Below are 21,311 nucleotides of genomic sequence, written 5' to 3'. Positions count from 1 at the left end.
TTTTTGTCCGGATTCATAGACCAGTTAAATGATTATCGTATAATATTGGGCATGTTACAAATAAAAAATAAGTACCTCATTTTTTCTTTTTCTCTGCAAAACATTTCACTAGCGAAGCATTCCTGAATACCCACCCCACATTACAAGTAAATTTAATATTTGTTTGCCATTTCGTAGCAAAATAATATGCCTGTTACAAAGCCTGCGTTAGCAGATGTCCTAGTCAGAATGTGTAGGCCAAAATGTTTCCGTACTTATAAAAAAAATAATATTGCAAATAACGCACAAAAAATTGAGATGTAAGACAACAATGGTGAGCACGACATGACACTGTTTGAATTAGAATCATTACAGAACGAATTATCATTCAGCTGTTCTAACCTCTTCATTTTGGCAACTACACGCAAGATTACTATAATCATTTACGGTCAGATAATTATCTTGTATATCTCAGACGAAATTATAGGCTCCGTGTCACGATCACCTTGTTATTATCAGTGAATCACCTCGCTTCACATCTAGTAATATAGAAAAAAATATTTAAACACACATTAACGATTAAGATTTTGAGTAGGTATATAATGAAATTAGGTACCTACAAACTTCTTCTAATGATTTCTGGTTACTGAATCACCGCTATATGAACTGACTGAACAGGGATAATATCGATTGTAATTTTAATCGTAAGCAATGTACCCTAGACGTTAGTTTGTCTTTTCCAAAAGGATATACAAATAAAGTAAAAATTACACGAACTGAGGATAGATGTGATCTTAACATGGATATATTTCTTACAAACAAGATTACATTATTCTAATATTTTATTTTATGTATAAGAATATTGAACAATGTTTTGCACTGATGATTTTCAACGGTTTTTGGTTCTACATGCATATCATACATTTATAAAATGGCTTTTAAAATGTTGTTGTGCCGAATACCAGAATGCAAACGCACTTTTCCAGTCGTGTTGCCATCTAGGCCTCAGAATAACGGACAAGCTGAATTTGCTAATGTATTGAAATGAATCATACATCTTTACAGGAAACATTTTCCATATTATTTTGGGAAGATTCGACTACTATAATTTATTTATTTTATTTATTTATTTCAGAAGCTTAATTCTATCTTTACAGTTTGCACCAATGCGATAGAGAAGCAATACATTTTAATTATTATTATTACTGTAGCATACAATATATAGCGCTGTTGTTATGAATTCGCTCAGAGAACATGCAAACAGGTCAATATTTTCGGAAATCCGATTGACATTACGAATCGCGCACGCGAGCGATAATTATCGAGGATTAAAGATTTTCAGCAATTGTTGTTATGTTTCTTTCTAGGCGCGGTAAAAAATTTGTCAACCAATATAATTAGATACTATCAGGTAATCCTGATAGTATCTAATTATAATGGTTATTGGGTATTGAGCGAAAACAGCGCAAAAAATACGATTTGTGACCTCGGTAAATAAGTGACTGTATCAAATGCGATGTTACCGGATTCGAAGCGAAAACATCTTGTAAGCAAACGAGGTTTAAACAACTAAAACTGTGGTGAATTGGGTAATCAACATAAGTTGTCACTGTATCACTGAAAATTAAATAGGAATTTGATGAAAGAAATCAGAAAAAGAAACAAGATTCTTTTCGTAGATAAACATCTAATTGAACATTCCAATAATGAAAATAACCTCACACATGAAAAAAAAACAACAGACAGATTTATAGCCCAAGATAGTTCGTCGACCCGCAACGCAACAGCTGTACGTCGAAAATATCCTCCCGAGAATAGATGTGGAGCGTGCATCAGCTAAGCCGACACACGTTGCCTACCTACTTTCGAAGCAGCAGTTACAGGCAGACGTGCCGGCGATCACTCACCAAGCGTAGCTATAGAAGATAATTAACAACGAAATTGGCCGGAGACAGCTAGACGCCTTACTTCTGTGGCCCGTGTTGCATTACGCCCCGCAATAATAACATAGCGCACAACAGACACAGGGCAATTAAAAAGTTGGAACGCCCGTTTCCCACACATTACTGGGTGAACGTTGTGACTGTATTGCAATGTAAGTACATAATTCTGTAGAGATACAGGACTCGAATGCCGAGACGAGGGAAATTGTTGGAATTGAGGTGAAAGCGGTTGCGGTGGATGAGACGATTACTGGATAATAGGGTTTGTAATAACACCAATGTGGTCGTAACTACGAATGTATGTATTATTATAAATTGTGACAATTTGATTCAATAATACGTATAATCTTTTAAATTTAAAAAATACAGATGGGGCTGACTAACTTCACGCTTTAATTTACATATTGCAAGCAAGAGTGTAGGTGTGGGTTCCTATATGCATTCATTATTTTACTGAAACCTATATACTGTTTATAAAAGCACTTCTGACTTACAAAGCAAAATTAGTTCAAAAAAGTATTTTGTGTTAGCAAATTCTGATAGCAATTAGGAAAATAACGGCACATCAAAAATTTCAGCGTTGCTTCTGAACGGCGTTAGATTAGTTCAAAACTGGTGCATTCAAATATTGGCCGCTCTAATTTGTCCGTCTCGGTCCCGATTGTCGTGTGAAAAGATAAGAGAGAATTCCCGTAGCGAATTTGCAGACTCTCTAATGTAGGTACTGAACGGAATAAAAATCAACAACGAGCGCGTTGATAATTGCGGACAAACAACCGATCGTCGATTGGTAAATTCAACAGTGGAGTTAAGTGGGGCAGTGAAAAAGTGAGTTTCGTCAAATGCACCACTTACCCAATTCAAGAGAGCGGAACCGATGTCGACGGAAGCATTGTTAAGGGGCATAGTGACTGAGCAGCCTGGCCTGTGATCCATTGTGGGAAATGTATTAGATAACGTGTTCACAAGACCGCATAAAAACAATGCCAATGATTTTGTATTCAAATCTTTGAAGAGTGAGAGCGGTTTACGGAAAAGTATAACATCTATAGTATGTATATTAATATAAAGTCTGGCTGTTACAAACGTAAACAATCAACTTTTAAACCACATATCGTATAAGGATTTAGTGGGTTAAAAGTTGTTTGTTATTTTCTTGTAGTTTTCCATAGTACACGTAGAGATCAGTGATTAGAAAAGGTCGGTAACTGTCGACAGATAGAATCTCTAGCGCGTGTGACTGATGTATCACTCCCGCTTCTTCCCAAGATATGTTCACCACAATGTTCACACGCTCGGTCTTGGTGTTATTGACATACTCCTACGCACTATTGTGATTTATCAGTATAGCAATAAAGTTGAGAACTTGTCGCGATTCGTAACTCGCCTGTATGCAGTGGAGCTATAACTCAAAAGCCCAGTCCACCATCATCGCAAACGGGCCATCAAGCGACCAATAGGTAATCCTAGGGTTCCATTAGGGCTTCGCGATGGCCACAAGCGTGGGCGCCACAATGCCACTAACGAGGACCCGATATCATCTGACAGACAGCGGACATTAGTTAATGCCCGAGAAACGACACAAAGCGCGACAGATAAGACGCGATGCACAAAAAGTTCAGATGTGGTCTACAATGAAAGAATGATGGCTTCTGGTACGGCAGATTGTGAAACTGCATAAGACGCACAATGGAGAGAGCGACTATATAGATACACCAAGAGCTGCCATCTTGCATTACAAAACATGATAGCTGTCTCACAAAATGAAATCAGAAAATATTGAGTAAAATAAAGTTAAATCTCCTTCATTCCTGCATTTTATTCTCATGCTCTTAATATGCGTATCATTCTAAAAATGTAGTCACTGTCTAATCAAGACAAGTGTTAGAGCGGGAGTATTTCTTAGCAATAATTAAACATCCAAAGATTAAAAAGAGACATAAGTGATTGCGTTGGGTAACATTTTATAGACAATGTGCATTCGTCCACGATTTAGATTAAAGACATCTATATTTGTAAATTGACGTCCGATGAAAATACTGCAGTGTAGTTTGTTCCGCCGCTTCTTCTACACATGCGCTTTGGAAGCGGTAGTAGTTATAATTAGATTTAAGATATGTGACGTCAATAAGTGATACCTTGTATCCAATTTTGAAAATACTAAATCTATTCTATTAAAGTAGATGGGGTTGTTTCGGAAAATAAAGATAAGATTTCGCTGATAAAAACGCTAGTCGATGGCACATTAAATAATTTATTCAGTAGCAGCTTCTACTGAACATATCGCACATCCGATAAAATACTGTTTTAAGTCAAAATTTAACCTTTTTCAGGAAGGCCAAAAAACTATTTCAAGTCACATCAAAGCTTTTTTTCGCATTTTGTCTTAACAATAATTACATGTTATATATATGTTTGGAAAGCTGAAAATGCGTATTTTTAGACTTTTATGTATATTTGTCAGTTACCCTACAGCTGACTTTCTTTATAACGTTATATTAGATAAAAAAAAATAGAAAATAGAAATAAAACAATTAGTCAAATAATGTTGCAATATATATTTTTTAATCAGTTTAATGAAATAGTTTAGCAAACAATAATGAATATAACAAAATTATTATTTATTATACTTACATTATTAATAAATCGTTACTTTAGATAGTTTCTCTATCTCAAGCTCCGTAAACTACACTTTACACTTTAATCTAATGAGAGACAATTTGGTACGTTAATAAAATATGGCACATAATCAACCCTATAATCAATACCCGTACAGTAATAATACTCGTAGTAACAAAAAACACAACCTACAATTATGAGAACACAAAAAAAAAACTTAACAATCTTTAAAAATCTTCGAAAAAAATACCTTATTACTAGGTATTACTTCGCTCTTCTATGAAACTAATAAAATTTTTGTACTTAATGACATAATCAATAATCCTCTTATCAATAATACCCTTGCTAGTAATCTTAGTAAAATAATCACAGCCTACAGAACATACTTAGTAAACAACACTTAATCATTATCTTGGAAAAGACTTTTATAAAATCCTTTATAGAACTTAGGTATATGATTAGACTTTAACAGACTTTTTAAATCAGACTTTTTATTTTCACTTAAAGCTATTGGTCCCAAATAAGCAAGTCTTCTACAAAGCTGGCTTCGGAGCCTTCTATGACAGATACTGTATCCGATGAGGATGATGACGACGAACTGGAACTCGATGAATTTGAAGAATCTGATGACGATTTTTCTTTAGAAATATTGTCTTGTATAGGATTAGCGCCATGAGTAGAATCTGAAATCAAATATAAAAAAAGCGTTAAAAGGTTATGTGTATGATAAGTCATTTATCCTGCAAAATTAAAAGAGAAGGTTAAAGCCAAAGACTACTTACGTATTATTGAAGACGAAACGGTAGGCTCAATATTCTCTTTTTCTCGTATATTATCGGATTCTGAAAAAAACAATTTGGTCAGCAACATAACATCGACAAAATTAATAATTTTAAATTCATGTTTAACCAATTATTAATTATAGTTAACCAATAACCAGTGATGAATCTGTTATTATACTGTTATTTACCTTCGTCCTTTAATGCTTTTGCCAAATCCAATATTCTGTCGACTCTCCTCATTATTCAAGCCTGAAAGTGTTATTTAAAATATGGACATAATCAGTAACTAAGTGCTAAGTACCTACATACAGATACAACATATTTTTGTCGCAGCTAAGAGGTAGGTAGGTACTTATTTAAAAATTTATGAAGTAGAATATACCATTATAATTTCAAACAATGCTACATTTAGATACTTTTAATGATACGATGTAAGACATTATCATCATAAACATAGTTACAATGACAATTCGTTCTATTTAAATTAAACCAAACAGTATAATGCAAACAAATTGGTTTCTCAAATATGGTAATAAAGTTAAATAACGGTTACGTTGTTTTAAATTATAAATAAAAATCTTTTGGAAAAATGTTGAATAGGGTAATATGGCAAAATTAATCTCTATCTTACTTAAATTACAAAAAATATCAAACAAACAAATTATTAAAAACTGCAACAACTCATAATATTACAATATTTTTTTATTAATGAATTTGAAGACTGTAATATTTTTATCTGATATAAGGTGGCAAATTAAAATGTATCACTTTTCAAGATAGTACTGGGTATTTTATTTGTTATAAACTGAAATGTAACATTATATTACAAATATAAACCAACTACAAGATAAATTGTTAGGACAAGTATTGTTATAACAAAAAATATTACATTTTATAAGAATAATCTTGAATGGATAATACACTTACCTTTTCTGTATTAGTGTCTTATTTCAAGTTACAACGGTTTTTACGCGGACGACAAACACTACCGCTCGTTTCAATGTGACACGTAACACTATTCAAGGACGTGTCATGCGAAAACTTGCTTAGTAATAAACCGCCACAACGCCCTCACGCGGACATTTTTGTAACTAAAGTAACAACGATATTTGATTTTGATAGAGAATTTTAATATGGATCGAGTGGTTTACTTAACTCAAAATCACGATTTTTCGACTTGTAACAGTATTTGATCGGATGTGCGATATTATTGAATAAATTAGAACACAGCGAGGCGAATCCACACATCGTTTAATAACGAAAGCGTATACAATTAAGGCAGATGATGTTTACTAAATGGCAATTTGTTGTGTACAGTGTACAAAATGTTTGTATTGTTGTGCGCGTACTTAATAGCGGCAATATATTGTTCATTAATATTAAAGAAACAAAGCGTATACTATAATGAATCGGCTCGCGGCCTCAGTCTGTTTCTGAGATTTCTAATTTCGTATTTGATGAAGTAAACTTTTTTTGTTTCATTTCTTATCACATAAACATACCTTTTAAATAAAATTAGACGCACTTTTGGGAACGACGTACAGTCAACAGCAAGTTACGCAAATTCACTGAGAATTCACACCTATTACAACGCCATAGAGTTCCGAGCAGGGTAATCTGATATGCAGTTGACCATACTGTCACAGTCGAAGCACCGACAATCGTTCTAGCGGGGCCGCTACTAAGAATAATTTCTTTATCTCGAGATACACTAGAGATCGAAAAGCCGTACGTGTGTGGATTTATATCTTCCTCGTTCAACTCATTCCACCCAGTTTAACTAACTTATGCCACATACACGGAAACAGTGAACTGTTAGCCACATGCACCAGATACATTATTCTCGGGCTCGTTAGCTTTTTTGCAGCGTCTTGTTTGTGTTGATGATAAAACATTATCTAAATAAAGGAAGCCTGGTACTGAGAATTTGTGATAAAGTTGGAAGTGTTGGTGAGGTTTGGTTTTAAAACAAATGTAATGTTCAAATGAAATGGCCATAATGTTAATATGCAGAGTACAGATTAAGAGTAAGATATTGGCTTACCAACTTGGGATTCTTTTTTTAGGCAATAGGCTAGCTACCTGTCACTATTTGAATCTCAATTCTTATTGGTAGAACGTGAAACAGCTGAAAGCGTCCTTTCAGTCTTTTCAAGACTGTTGGCTCTGTCTACCCCTCAAGGGATATAGACATGAAATTCCATCCAAAACCTATCTGATTTTTCGGTCTCTATTTGTGGTTAGACGCATCTGCAAGCCTCGCGTTACGTCGTGTTACGCCTACGAACAATTAACGTATAAACGTAGGTTAACCTTTATTTATCACACTAACAACCCAATAGAGATACCTACGGAACAATAAGATTAAGTCGCTAATAAAACAAATTAGCCTTTGTTTGATTTTACCTAGCCCGTAAGTAGAAACAAATGGCGCGTAAAGCAATAAAAATAATGAAATTAGAATCTCTATTGGCGGTGATGAAAGTTAATTCGTGAAAATACTAGTAGTTTAGAGTCAGCCTTAATTACTGAAGTATAAATCTGAAAAGCGCAACGGAAAACGTCTATTTGATAGTAATCCTAGTTGCGGTGCGCCAAGAGCATTCGCCTCACTTTCACACTTTCACTGGGGCGACGCCCCCGCGATGCGCACGCGACTGGCTCCACAATGCGATCGCTTGCAAAACTGATTATTCAACACATGTCAGCGAGCGTGCAATAGGTACGAGTGCGATGCTACCAATAATTATTATTGATTTAGAACAATACCCGGACCTTGTGTCACATTGAGTATCTAATGACTCTTATTTTCTTAAAATCATGTTAAAATAAATATGCCTATAATAGATTTTTATATATTAAATATAGATCTATATAAGTATGCAAATTTTAACAAACTTTTGTTCTAAATCATAAAGAACTCTGTGACTACCACCAGATGAAAATGTCTGAAAAGCTTCAGAAATAACACTAAAAACAATCATTATGTCTTAAAAATTTCAAGAGTTTGTTTCATCAAATAAATATGATCAGAATTTCGACTTTATGAACCTCTAAATTCTTTTCAAACAATAACAAGGAATTATCATCAAAATCGCAACATAATCACTCAGCAAACAACAAACGTCATTCTATTATTAAAAACAATTAAAAGCAAACAAAATGCCTAATTAAGATGACTGTCGACGTATTAATCCGGCTGAATTGCAATGATGTTCATAACAGTATATGATCGTGATGACCGAGATATCATTTGGAATTTTTCTACAACAAAGATGATAAAACTTATAAAATGGTGACTAGACAATAAGGTTTTGGAAATTGGTAACATCGAACAATCAACGGTAAATACAAAACAAGTTGATAAAATAGACTGATAATAAATTGGGAATTAAGGTAACGAGGGTCGGTTCGCTTAAAAATATTACAAGCAAAGTTCTAGTAATGAAAACAATCGAAAAATGGAACTGTGGATATTTCTTTGTTTGTTTGTAAAAGCATTATATAAGAAAGAACAAAATACAAGATATAACATTTAAGATAGAAGTAAACATTCATCGGGTAATGACGATACATTCGCGTGAACATCGTTATTCAGATCTCGAGCCGTCTGAATCGTGCCTATCTAGCAGCCTCGTTTAATCCGAAGGCTAGCCAAGCCCTGATACAGTATAGATAGTTCTACCGCATCTCGAATGCAGTCGGCATTACTTCAAGGTCCACTTGTCCCTTCAGTTTTGAATACAGGCCCGGTTTACCTCGAAAGATGCAAGTTTTGTGTTGCATTTAATAAGCCATTCGATGCGAGAACGTTGATCCAAAAAAATTTAATCTTATGAGGAAGAGCAAATTATCACGAGATTTCTTGGAATTAAGTACTTACTTGTCCATTAGTGATTGGTGATATTAAAGAATTTAATGAGTTGGTTTTAAATATAATTAAGTAAAAAAATACTTCCTTTACTGTTAAAATGAGGTGCTTCTTTCTATTAACTGTTAAATAATGGAAACTGATTGGATACGTTGAACAGAACTACACGTTTAATGTGTCAGTTTATATGTCGAGAATGGCAAAGACAACAGTTTCAAAAAGACTGAAAGACCACGTTCACCTGTATAGCTTAAAGATGGAACTGAATACTCGTATCAAATAGTGACAGATTGCTAGCCAATCGCCTATAAGAGGAATCTCAAGTGTATTAGCCTTCCCCTTAGTCGCCAGTTACGACCTCCATGGGAAACATATGGAGTGATCCTATACTACCACGCTGTTGTTAGGGTAAATAACGTCAAAACCCTTTAATTATCCGTTGTTTCACGTTCCTCTACCAAATAGAACCTACCCCACAACCTTATCAAAAATCAGTCAGGAAATCTCATTGTTTATTGCTGTTAGATATGCATCTGTTTCAATTGCTGTTACGGATCTGCAATTCAAATGCGTGTTTAGGTTTTTATGCACACGACAATATTCAGAGCACGCACGACTTAGTTGACCATGAATCGGCAGTCCAATAACGTCTAATGTTATCATTGGAAAATTAGAAAACGTTAACTTGTCAGTCATTTGTCTTCAAGCGTAAAGACTCGACAAGTAATGAAGTACGTCACCTGTGGCGCAGCGCTAGTGCGTTTGTCTGTGACACGATAGCTACCGGGTTCGAATCCCGGCCAAGGGATGATGATAAACGAACTTTTTTTAAAGGTTCGAGGCTATCTCAATCCGTGTAATTTGTACCGTATATATTTATTTATTTACATCATAGTTACTTTTCATGGAATTATATATTCATAGATTTTATAAAAACTTTTCAGTGTTTATAGCAGTAAACACAAGATACTATATGTTTACAAGGTAAATGCATGTTTGTTGTAGCGGGATTCTGTTCACAGTTTCGATCCTATGTACCAGAGGTGTCTCTACCTATCTGTTATTTTGACAAGATCGAATAAATTTCACGTGATAATAAGTTATCACAAAAAGGAAATCAATCTCCAATGCATTTACCGATTGTTATTATTATACAGCATTCACGATCAGTCTCAAGCATATTGAAGTACATTTTCTCTCAATGAAATAAGAAACATTTTAGAAAGCGTAATGATATTATCCCCGGTTTTACGCGTTGCGAGCGCTCTCGTTCGGAGTCACAATCGGCTTTCAATAAACTGTTTAATCGGCGACGCTTTTATTTGACTTTCGCCGGATAAAATGCTATTAAAAACAGACTTGGAACACTCAATGTTCTGCTTTATGAATTTACATCAGATTGTCCTGAATAGTGTCAGAAATATTTCGAGTGTCGATGATCTGAGACGAAGTTTCTAGGAAATTAGTTTATAAATTCGAACTTTTCTCAACTATCACAATAAAAAAAACATCAATACAATTAAAACTTCATGTGAATTGTGAATACTCAAATGTTCGTTCATGTCAGTTTCCGTTCGAATCTAATTATAAGGTTTTTGTCACGCTCTTCTAGTAGTAGATTTGGTCAATGTTCGAATAAAAAAATAAAACAACATAAACTCAGATGCACAGTAACTAATCTTGCTAGAACTTAATACCGCCAGATGAAGGCAGTATGCAAACATCTCTTTGTTCACACCGGTGGTCAACAATAGTGGTTCGAATTAGTTACATACAGATCATTGTGATAACTCATCGAGGATGTTTGCGACTGGGAAACAATAAAGCAGCTCTGTTGTTCCAGAACTAGGTAATAATAAGTGTGTTAGTACGTTCTAGAAAATTAGATTAGGTATTATTGAAGCGGCGAACGTTGAAGCAGTTAATTTTGTCTGGACAGTATAGTTGCATACACGCAAATACCGACTTTACGCCTTAAAAGACAGAAGCTAACATTTAAAAGACATGATGCCTAAGTTTAACTAGATGGATTAATGAAATTGAGATTTAAAGAGATTGCGAGCACTTCGCCTAATAAAATAACGAATTTTCAGAAAGTATTCAATTATCTTTCGTTGAGAGACAACCCTAGCAATCGGAGCAAAAATATCGATATGTGGTCAACGTCATTGTCTATAAAATGTCAAACTAAAATTAAGGAGTGTCTAGTCGTAGCAACCGGGATAAGCAACGGACGGTGTACCGTATTTATTTATTGTCATATAATAAGTTCAGTCTTTCTCATGTCGAATTGGACAGATAAATTTGCCAATAATAGTCATCTTCAGTAGTCTAGCCCCTGCTGTGTCTACATAATTTGTCTACTGTTTCGAAACGAGTAATTATTACAAAACCTTCAACAAGTCGCCATCGGGGACAAGAATCGATTTGTTTTGTAATAGAATCGATTCTTGTGGGAATCACACGGCTCTCTACAATGGCGGCGTATGCAACTATGTCGATTGCGGCATAAACCTGCCTAATAAAGGATGAATATATTTACCTATTAAGATAAAATAATTAAATAAATTGATTGCCAAGTTAAACCAAGGGAAAGGCTAATGAACTTTGATATTCTTCTTTAAGGCGGTAGGCTAGCATCATATAGTGACAACATTATATATTTGAATCTCAATTCCATCATTAAGCAATACACAGTAAAGCTGAACGTGGCGTTTCAGTCCTTAAGACTGTTGGTTCTGTCTACCCCACAAGGGATAAAGACGTGAAAAGTCACGTTTGTATGTAAATTAAATAAACAACACTGTTAGCCTTAGAGACCTTGGAATAGAAAACTTTCAGCTACTCTTATTGCCATTTTAAAAGGCTTTTGCGGTAGTTTATTTTCATTTTGAAAATAATAGTCTTTTCTACTTACAATTTACTTTCTATGGCTTGGCTTTTACCTCTTCTTAATTAAGTACTTACTTAATAATGGATTATTGAACATGGGATGGATACATTTTACAGTTGTTATTTTTCGCTGCCATGCAACTAACGATCAGCAGTAATTCGATTGTGAAAGTTAAAATGACTTTGTGATTTGACTAACGATCGAAGCTACTGGTCTTTCTAATAGACATCGGCTACTGCTTAGTAAATTTAAAAGCACAATAACTGGCACGGTGTAACGTTTTTAAATTACATAATTAAAAAAAAGTGTCTTCCCATAGAATGAGCGGCCGGAACTAATTGCATAAGATGTACGTAACGACCTCTTAATTGGAATGCGCCCTCGATAAATGGGGCTTCGAGTTCCCAATTTGAAATTGGAACGGGTGTTTACGCGCCGGTTCCCGGGTGAACGGCCTCCGGTGAAAGTCGGAGGTGGATATATATGGGTCAGGTGGTCATTTACCCGTAGGTAGCCGCCGCGGTGTCATGTCGCCCTGTTGTCTCTATAAATACTAGGACTGACGGAATGGTGTCAATTCTCGAATTTATACTTGATGTTTGCATATCAAATATTTACGAAATGTTTGCGTTTTCTAGTCCTGGCCAGTGTTTGGTTTGTATAAAGTAACAAATCCTGTCTTTGTCTTATAGCGTAATCATTCTTGATAGGTCTTGAAAAGAAAAGATTTTTTTTTATAAAGACATAAGATATTAACTTAAAATTTCACACATAAAAGATTACTGACCAAAAATTCTCATTGGGTCAGTTCACATTCACATCAAGGAAAGAATCATTAAAAACGTTAACTTTGCTTCATGTACCAACCAACCGTATAAACAAATGTTAAGGTTAAAAAACTAATTCACATACAAAATATTCAACGTCAAGTACATCTATTCACTTTACATTCGCAATCGCACACATAACGAATTCCTCGGCAGCTAATGGATTAATATAAAAAAAATTATGTCAGTATGTTCTTTTTTTTCATGTTAAAAAAGCAAGCAATAGTCGAATTAAAAACGTATAATGGTTGCATAAAGTGGAACCACGTTTGTTACTCCGTTATTAAATACCGCAAAATAGCTGCTAAAACTTTACGTATGTGTAGGGTTGCCAGGCGTTAGAATAAAGCTAGACATACGTCATAAGTCTTTCATTGCCTGTCCGGCCAAATATGGTGGCTTGGCTTGTCTGGTTTTTGTTAGGCGAAAATACTCTTTTTTATGTATGAATGCGTGTATGTTTGTAACGTGACAAATTTCGAAAATTAACTCACGTATTTTTAAGAATCTGATTTTGATGAAATTTAAAAAGTATATAAGATCTACCTGTATTTTTAGTTGACGGAACATAATTGATTAAGTACTTTATGAGACATTCACATTTAAGTAAACAATGTTCGCGAGATCTAAGTTTTCGGAATTCTAAATCTCAATGCTATCATTAAGCTATCCATCTGAACGTGACCTTTTAGTATTTTCGAAACTGTTGGCTATGTCTATCCAGTAAGTGATAAAGTAAATGATATTGTATTTATGAAATAAGCCGCCCCAGGTAATAATTAAGAAAGCTTCTTCTACATTTTTTTTACTCTTAGAAATACAATCTCCGGTATTTTTACCCAAATAATTGAAAAAACTCGTAGATCTATTCGGCCATATAAATGGCAATGGCAACCCTATATACAGGCGTCAGATAACGGTTGCTATTAGCATTTATTTGATTTTGTAAACAGCGGATAAATCTGATCTGTCCTGTATTCACAAAATCTTTTGTTCTACGCTCGTATGATAACATTACTATGCACCCGACGTAACGGTCCGGCCTGCCGTATGATTTTATAATATCAACAACTCGTGTGAATGTGTTGTGCATTGTTCTGGAAAAATTTGGGTTTAAATTTTTCTAAAACTAATATTATCAACCTTACGTCAGATACTTAACAAACAAAAAATTAACTCACGTATTTTTAACTCTTCACGGTTAAACCAATGCAACGATCGTCATTGAATTTTGCAATCATATAGCGCAGCATGGAGTACGGAGAAGGGCCATAATACGTTACCTTTCATCTCTGTAAAAACTGAAGCTCAAGGGAATTGCGAAAAATCTGTATTATTATGTAGGTGGCGCTAAATTAGCGCAGGCGAATTTATAGCTTAAATGCTAGTAGTAGGCTGCGCGTTATTGCTAGTTTTCAATAAATTATGGATCTGAAAAGTTAGAAGTAAACTATTGTGAAGAAAATCGGAACTGATAGATATATTTAATATATTTAAAAAGGAAAGAATGTTTAGCTTAGTTTTTCGATATAAAGAACAGCATTAAGAAACTAGTTAATCATCGCTCGCCGTCCTAAATACAGTCTCAAGGACGTATGTTCAGCTTTCACCTCTAGAAAAAGCTCCTTTCAATACAGTGAAATAAGTTTTGTGTGTGCGTTTCTCACACTCACTCATCAATTCAATTCAAAATCTTTATTGCATATCATAACGTACCTCGGTTGAATTACATTTACTGCTTATAGTAGGTACAATATGAATCTTGTTGGGCATCGCAATTTTAAAATAATATGGAGCGGAGCATCACGTTTTAATCCCATCGATTGACACACACAATCCAATAGTCAAAAGACTCAAAGGCCTCGTTAATGCTGTACGGCTCAATAATGAAATACAGGGATAGCGGGAGAGGCCCAACGTTAACTATTTCTTTTTCGTTCTCAGAGAGGAAGTTCTTAATTTTTAAATGACCTATAGCTGTAAAGGTTACAATATTCTTATGATTGAACAACATGCTCATGAAAATTACCAACAAGAAATTTGTTTTACTGTAAAAACATATTGATAAATTTGCTAAGCATCTGGTAAAATTTAGAACAAACAGTTAGATACAGTTCATCTTATTCATACCAAAGTGTTTTATGTACTAGCCTTTAAATATTATGAACTTTTAAAAACGACATTCATTTCCAGAGCGGCCGTTCAAATTAAAACAAATGTCACGATTCTTTCAAAGAAGGTTAATGAATATTCCAGCACTCGAATAAGCGACGTCAAAAACAAATCTATATAAAAGGAAAAGTTCAAATAAAGCCCGAGTGCCCGAGCACAAAGTGCGACGCCATTAAGAGCGTTTAAATCATCGTCGCCCTATTTACTGGAGGCTGAAGGACACACGACTTTCACCGAGGTAGAAAGCCGTGTTTGTATCGTGTTTTTTTTCATTCCCTGACCCCTTTCCGAGCTAACAAACACCTTGAAAATCTTGTGGGAACTGACAACTGTCTGTTTATGGTTTAAGAGGATGGTATATTTTGTAAAGTTTTGACTACTCTATGTCATACGACTACTCTATGTTGGGGCCGTGTGGTTCTCGGCACTAATATAAAAAGGGAATTCGACCACTTCACCTTTTTTCCTTTTTAACGGATGTCGTAAAAGGCGACTAAGGGATTGGCTTATAAAACTGGGATTCTTCTTTTAGGCGATGGGCTAACTATTTGAATATCATTTCTATCATTAAGTCTTTTATGACTGCTGCGCAAGGGTTATCCCTTGCGGGGAGACATGATTATATGAATGAATGACTGTTATATGATTGAGTAACGATCGTCTTAATTAACTTTCGCGCTTCGATGGTCAACTCAGGCTAACAGCCAGCCAAGTAAGTCTTTTAGAGAAGATCACTTGTAAAATTGTAAAACTGTTCAAGAAAATAAAAAATGTTTTTGATACAGATTACTACTCACTGTGATCAGAAAGTACTTACAAAAAAAAAGATGGAATCAAAGAAGTAGCACAGAACTCTTACAACATTGTATAACGCTGTAAATAAGGCGGGTAGTCTTTGAGCGCGAGATATGTGATCAAAGGATATAGATTAATGGAATTCCGAATGAAGGAACGGAGGATCCGTGGCCATTCGTGCGTGCTCCGTTTTTTTTAAGTGATTAGTTTATCGAGCGATGCTTATCGCCATGATATGTTAAGGCAACTAACACACCTGTAAAATTTTCTACGGCGACGATGATTACATTACAATCTAATGAACTAATGCCTCCTCCAGCATGATCCATATGAACAACTGAGGAGGCACAATTACAAGCAAAATTCAAATAAGAATTTACGTTGCGAAAGATATTCAGAGTCTCATGACGGTGTTAATGCTGTCCAAATTACAGAGCAGCAATGATGATATTAAAAAGAAAAAAATAAATCTTTGCTTATATAACGTTTGTATTTGTAACTTATATTACCTAAAAGGGAGGATGATAAACTTTGTTATTATTGTTATGCTCACTAATATTAAAATCAAAAAACTTGTGATATTCAGTGGTACCTATACCAAAAATTAATATACAATTAAACAAACTACTTATTTTCGTGTAAACTCAAAAATAATATAACAAAATGAGCACTTTGTCACTGTTTATTGTATTGTGTGCCTTCGTCTTCATATCCAAAAGATATGATCTCATTTTTGTATGTACTTATATGAGTATTTTGTATTGGGTTTTACGGCTATGTAGATGAGTCGATGAGCCGAGAAAGAAGCGGAAGTGAACGCTTCATTTGACCCATTAATTATGCGTTCCACTTTACAAAATACGAAGCGAACAAAATTGAAACTCTAAATGTAGGATTAACAATGAAGGATTAAATTTGAATCCATGCCGTCGCTGGGAACTGAATTTCAATAAAACAAATAAATTCAGTATTGTGCTTCGTTTTTCTGCTTCATAAAATCTTATGTTTACACAAATCAAATAATAACAGTTTTAATAAAAGTTATATTAACTATATATATTTTTTATAATTAAAAATAAATAAGCAAATATTTTCTTACTATTTCATTTCAATTTCCAGAGATTTTTCACTGAAGAAGAACATCACACAGTACGAGTAAGGTCTCTTGTTACGTTTAACAAAAATTCGAAAATAAACATATTATGTGTGTTCTGTTTTCTTTTTATTTCTATTCAAACACGAATGTACGAGCGATTACATGAAACATTTCCTGTGACTAATAGAGTTAAGACTTTCCTTTATTGATATCAGTCATAAAGCTATTGTCGGACACATATCACATCAATTTAATAATACTTTTTGTCGTTTTAACGAAGCATACTCAAATAAGATTAACGTAATCCTTGATCATATAGACGAAGTTTAGGTCAAGAGTACTCTAAACTTGAGGTAACTAAAACATGAACACATGATCAACATGAATGTAACAAATAAATTATGCAGAGATCTTAAGAAATGAACAGATGACGCCTTTGATGTACGTGATTATACAAATAACTAAAGCTAATCGTTGCTATGACATCGACACGCCAAGATGATCATAATCTTATGTGCGACAGATTCGAGATATGTGATTAAGAATAAAACTGAACAAGTTATTTGACTGGCTGTAATTTTGATCTCTATTTTGCTGGTTGAACATAAAAACATGCTATTACCAGTAGTGCCATTGCGAAAACCGACGACCTCTGCATAAAGACAGTTATGAATGTGGATGAAGCGATCGAAGTTTTCAGAGATAGCGGCAAGTGAAAAGATATTATTGTTTGCCTACCTCTACGGGAAAGAGGCGTGATTGTATGTATGTTCAAGGCATCTACAAGTACTGCTTTTGCCGGCTCTATTCACAATCGCATTATGCTAATCTAGTCAATTTAACATGCATCCCATAGTGCAGACGTGCAGTCAATAATTTGTACAAGCAATATATCTAGCATCGAGGAGACAATAAGCATTCTATATGGAAATCCACTGGCGCCGTTCTATCGCCTCTTTGGAAAGTTGATGGTGAACTATAGACAGTTCAGGAGTTAGAAAGCGTGCAGCTAACCGCAGTTGGGGAAACAGATTTCTGAATCACGGACTATTATTGTATTGGTTATAGTAAGCATTTAAAACGAGAATTTATTTAGCGAGGATTCATTTTCCGAATATATTGCAGAAGTTAAAAAAAATCTCTTCTTATAAATTTCAACAAAACCTGTTCTATTATCATGACGTTAACATCATACCAAATGTTACCTATCACATTGATAAGATACTTAAAAACAAATAAAAATATAAACTGGTACGTTTATTGACACTACCTCGTATCTCAATGGAAAATAAAAGAGTAAAGGAGGACCAGTTTCGAATGAGCGCGCTATCTGTAATGGAGCCATGACATTCAAACAGAGGAGCATAAAGAGACATAAAACTGAATATTTCGAATACGTTCATGGCCACAAATTAAATAAATACCGACGTGGAACTCCATTGGGGTCCTTTAATGGCGGCCGATGATCTTATAAAAAATAACGAACGGAAAATTTTTAGAGAATTCTTATTCAAATGATAGGTTACACCGCAATAACCAGAAACCCCTGCTTTTTATGTATATCATATGTTTATACGGTACTATGAATATAATAATACCTATGTTTAGTATGAATGACTTCATATAAGAAATCTGATATTATTCGTCCTGTATTTTCAGCCATTAGATCTACTAACTAGTTTACGACTAGTGTACATTATTTCATCACTTATAATCGAGTGACACGAGTCTAAACTTACCAAAAGAAAACTTATTATCTTCTGTATGTTTAAATTAATTACTAAAAAAGAACCACGTCGTGTCGATATTATCCCTTACCTGGAACAATGTTTAATACATAATTAATTATCAGTAAATATAACAACAGTAAATTATTTTTTTGTCAAAAACATGATTGGGGAAGCAATTTAGTTATGGAAGGACAGGAACATGAAAAAAAAAAACCAGGAGTGAAGGATTTATTTTAAACTTAAACTAAAAAAAGGATTTTGATAAAACATATTAAGCCTGGGAAATATATAGGGTACAATTTATTTTGGTAACAAGAACACCCTATGAAGTGCATTGAAAGATTCTTCCACAAGTCGCGAGCATCAGCAAGTTATTATTAAAAATTGCTATTTTGAGGCGTAACTCTTGAAATTATACTACTACCTAGAGATTAAAAGAAGTCCTAAAAAGTTAACAATTGTGACTCAGATCTTTGTTCATTAGAACAATGAATCAACGTGTATTGGTAATAGAATGACACATTGTTACATACCGTGTTTATGTCATTTTGTTTTGTGTTACTTCATGCAACTTGGTTATTTATTATTTGTTAAATTATAAACCTTAATTATTCTACGATTACTTTTAATTCATTTCATTCATTCTTTCAAATATTTAGAAATTTTTACTTGTCACATACAAGTATCATAGTGCTATTACTACATCATGGAGATAAATAATTTAAGCCCATATCGACGTTATCAAACGTGAAAATACAGATTTAATATAAAAATATTTCGAACTTATGGTGAATATTTTTAACGTCGGTAACTAAACGCCTTTGGAAATAATGTATCCAATGTCGCAAACCTTTAGAAATGTTGACTTCAAACGAAAGCAGAAAAGATTTACTTTTTGACACCGGAGAATTTGAATCAGAGGGGTGAATATTATTGTGTTTTTACGCCTCTGTGATCGTAATAGAGGGTTAGTTTACGATCTTAACCCGAGCTGCTGAGAAACAAAGATATCTAAACTTGCGGCTTTTAATATGTCTTTTATTAAATTTGGTATTTATAATTTTAATCGCAATATGCACACATGGACAACGCCATGCGTGAGAAAAATACGACGATCGCGACGTGCTACAGATGCATTTAGTTGGATATCAATTTAAATTGAGACTATTCCATGCAATAAACATTTAAACAATTTTATTTGTGTTTAAAAAAATGATTTCCCAAGACTTTAACTGGCAGAGGTCCGAAGAATTAAAAAATATAACAAAATACCAAAAGAGAAAATCTCGTGTGTTAGAGTTAATAAAAAAAATCAGGCGAGCGAAACCGTCCACCACGAGTAGATATAACATAAATTTAAGTGTCAATGTCAATCGACCTTCCAATTATGGTAGATTCGCACTCTAAGATCTCGTTATTCCCAAGTACATCTTTACATATACAATCAAAGAACCACATCAGTTCTGTACTGTAATAAACAGTGCAAATAAAATACAAAATGGGGAACATTTGCACATTGGCACAGCCGCACAGTGCCATTAGCGGCTAAATGTACTAGGCGAGACTTGGCACCGCTGGTTTCACTACAGCCTACTTGTTACAAACCGTTTAATGGCAGAGAAAAGCTACTGACAGCTCCAAAAAAAAAAGTTGACAATAAAAAGAACCGATTGAATATTCATGGGAGGAAGACATTTGCATGAGTAATTGACGATGCCGCGATATCAGATAAATTGGTAATGACAGTATCTTAACTTTAAAACATTTCATTTTGATGATAACGGAAGATAATGTTTTTCACCTCTTAAAGTTAAAACACTTTAATTGTACACAGATCGTTTTAGTTTTTCGATGGATAATTCCAAATTAAACGTAAGAAATTAATTTCTGCGTTTAGCGTCCGTTATTTTATCTCGCAACGATTAAGTTTCTTATTCTTGAGCATCAGCCCAAATTACAAAATAAAGACAAGGTCGCAAATAACAGAGAGAAATAGAGGGGAACTTGAAGACAAGTATACATTGACGCAACAAATTGCCTCCAATGAAAGTGTTAGCTAACTTACGTTTATTTAGATTATAGAGTATGTCAGATATTTACTAATACAATGAAGGCGGATTGATTAATCGCAATTGTAAATTAAAGATACTTTGAAAACCTCGCTATAAGTATTTTAATAGTGCCTTCGCGTTCAACTACTTGTAACATTGCTTCAAAATATTAACATAGTATATGTACAACTAGTAAATGATACTGATAAATTAATTGGCATAACAAGCTTACTAACATACACAACACAGCAAGAGATTAATGCGAAATGCAACTGGACAGTGGCACGATTACAGTTCATTAATTAGACAGATGATACGAATAGATACGAGATAAATGGCATAAATTACGTTGTGTATCGCTGTGTTTGGAAAAAAAGTAAACGATTCGTTTATTTCTGTTGGCCAATGAGAGAATTTGCAATATGATGTCTACTACTTTTACGTAAGATATCACATATATATATCCTTGATCCAATATGGGTTAGGTAGGTAGGTTCCCCTGTAAAGGTTGCAGATGGAAGACGCTTAGTATAAAAACTTATCGGGCTAAAAG

The 21,311-nt window shown here is 34.2% G+C and overlaps 2 protein-coding genes across 4 annotated transcripts in view; both read right to left on the bottom strand.

The window, feature by feature from the left end:
• LOC106133101 (CCR4-NOT transcription complex subunit 6) overlaps positions 1-21,311 on the bottom strand; it is a 140,239-nt gene that overhangs the window by 33,605 nt on the left and 85,323 nt on the right. The window lies entirely within an intron of this gene.
• Positions 4,466-6,409, bottom strand: LOC106130925 (osteocalcin 2-like). Of its 3 annotated transcripts, XM_013329872.2 has the most exons (4): positions 6,251-6,409; positions 5,512-5,572; positions 5,324-5,383; positions 4,466-5,224 (listed from the first exon to the last, which is right to left on the bottom strand). In XM_013329872.2, exons 2-4 carry the CDS (start codon positions 5,561-5,563, stop codon positions 5,049-5,051), a joined length of 288 nt encoding a protein of 95 aa, XP_013185326.2. In that variant the 5' UTR covers positions 5,564-5,572; positions 6,251-6,409; the 3' UTR covers positions 4,466-5,048. The 3 variants fall into 3 exon arrangements, 2 of the variants coding, with proteins under 2 accessions (XP_013185326.2, XP_060802322.1); XR_009657045.1 differs by lacking the exon at positions 5,324-5,383; XM_060946339.1 differs by having other exon boundaries at positions 5,512-6,409.

Source organism: Amyelois transitella, chromosome 10, assembly GCF_032362555.1.
Source record: "Amyelois transitella isolate CPQ chromosome 10, ilAmyTran1.1, whole genome shotgun sequence".
Taxonomy (NCBI): Eukaryota; Metazoa; Arthropoda; class Insecta; order Lepidoptera; family Pyralidae; genus Amyelois; species Amyelois transitella.
The sequence above is the reverse complement of the archived record's forward strand: the minus strand, read 5'-3'. Positions and strand labels throughout refer to the sequence as shown.

Coding starts and splice junctions, on each gene's coding strand:
- LOC106130925 (XM_060946339.1), bottom strand. CDS start 5,563: ATGAGGAGAGTCGACAGAATATTGGATTTGGCAAAAGCATTAAAGGAC. Junction 5,384..5,511: donor AAAAGCATTAAAGGACGAAG/GTAAATAACAGT, acceptor TGTTTTTTTCAG/AATCCGATAATATACGAGAA. Junction 5,225..5,323: donor CGTTTCGTCTTCAATAATAC/GTAAGTAGTCTT, acceptor ATTTGATTTCAG/ATTCTACTCATGGCGCTAAT.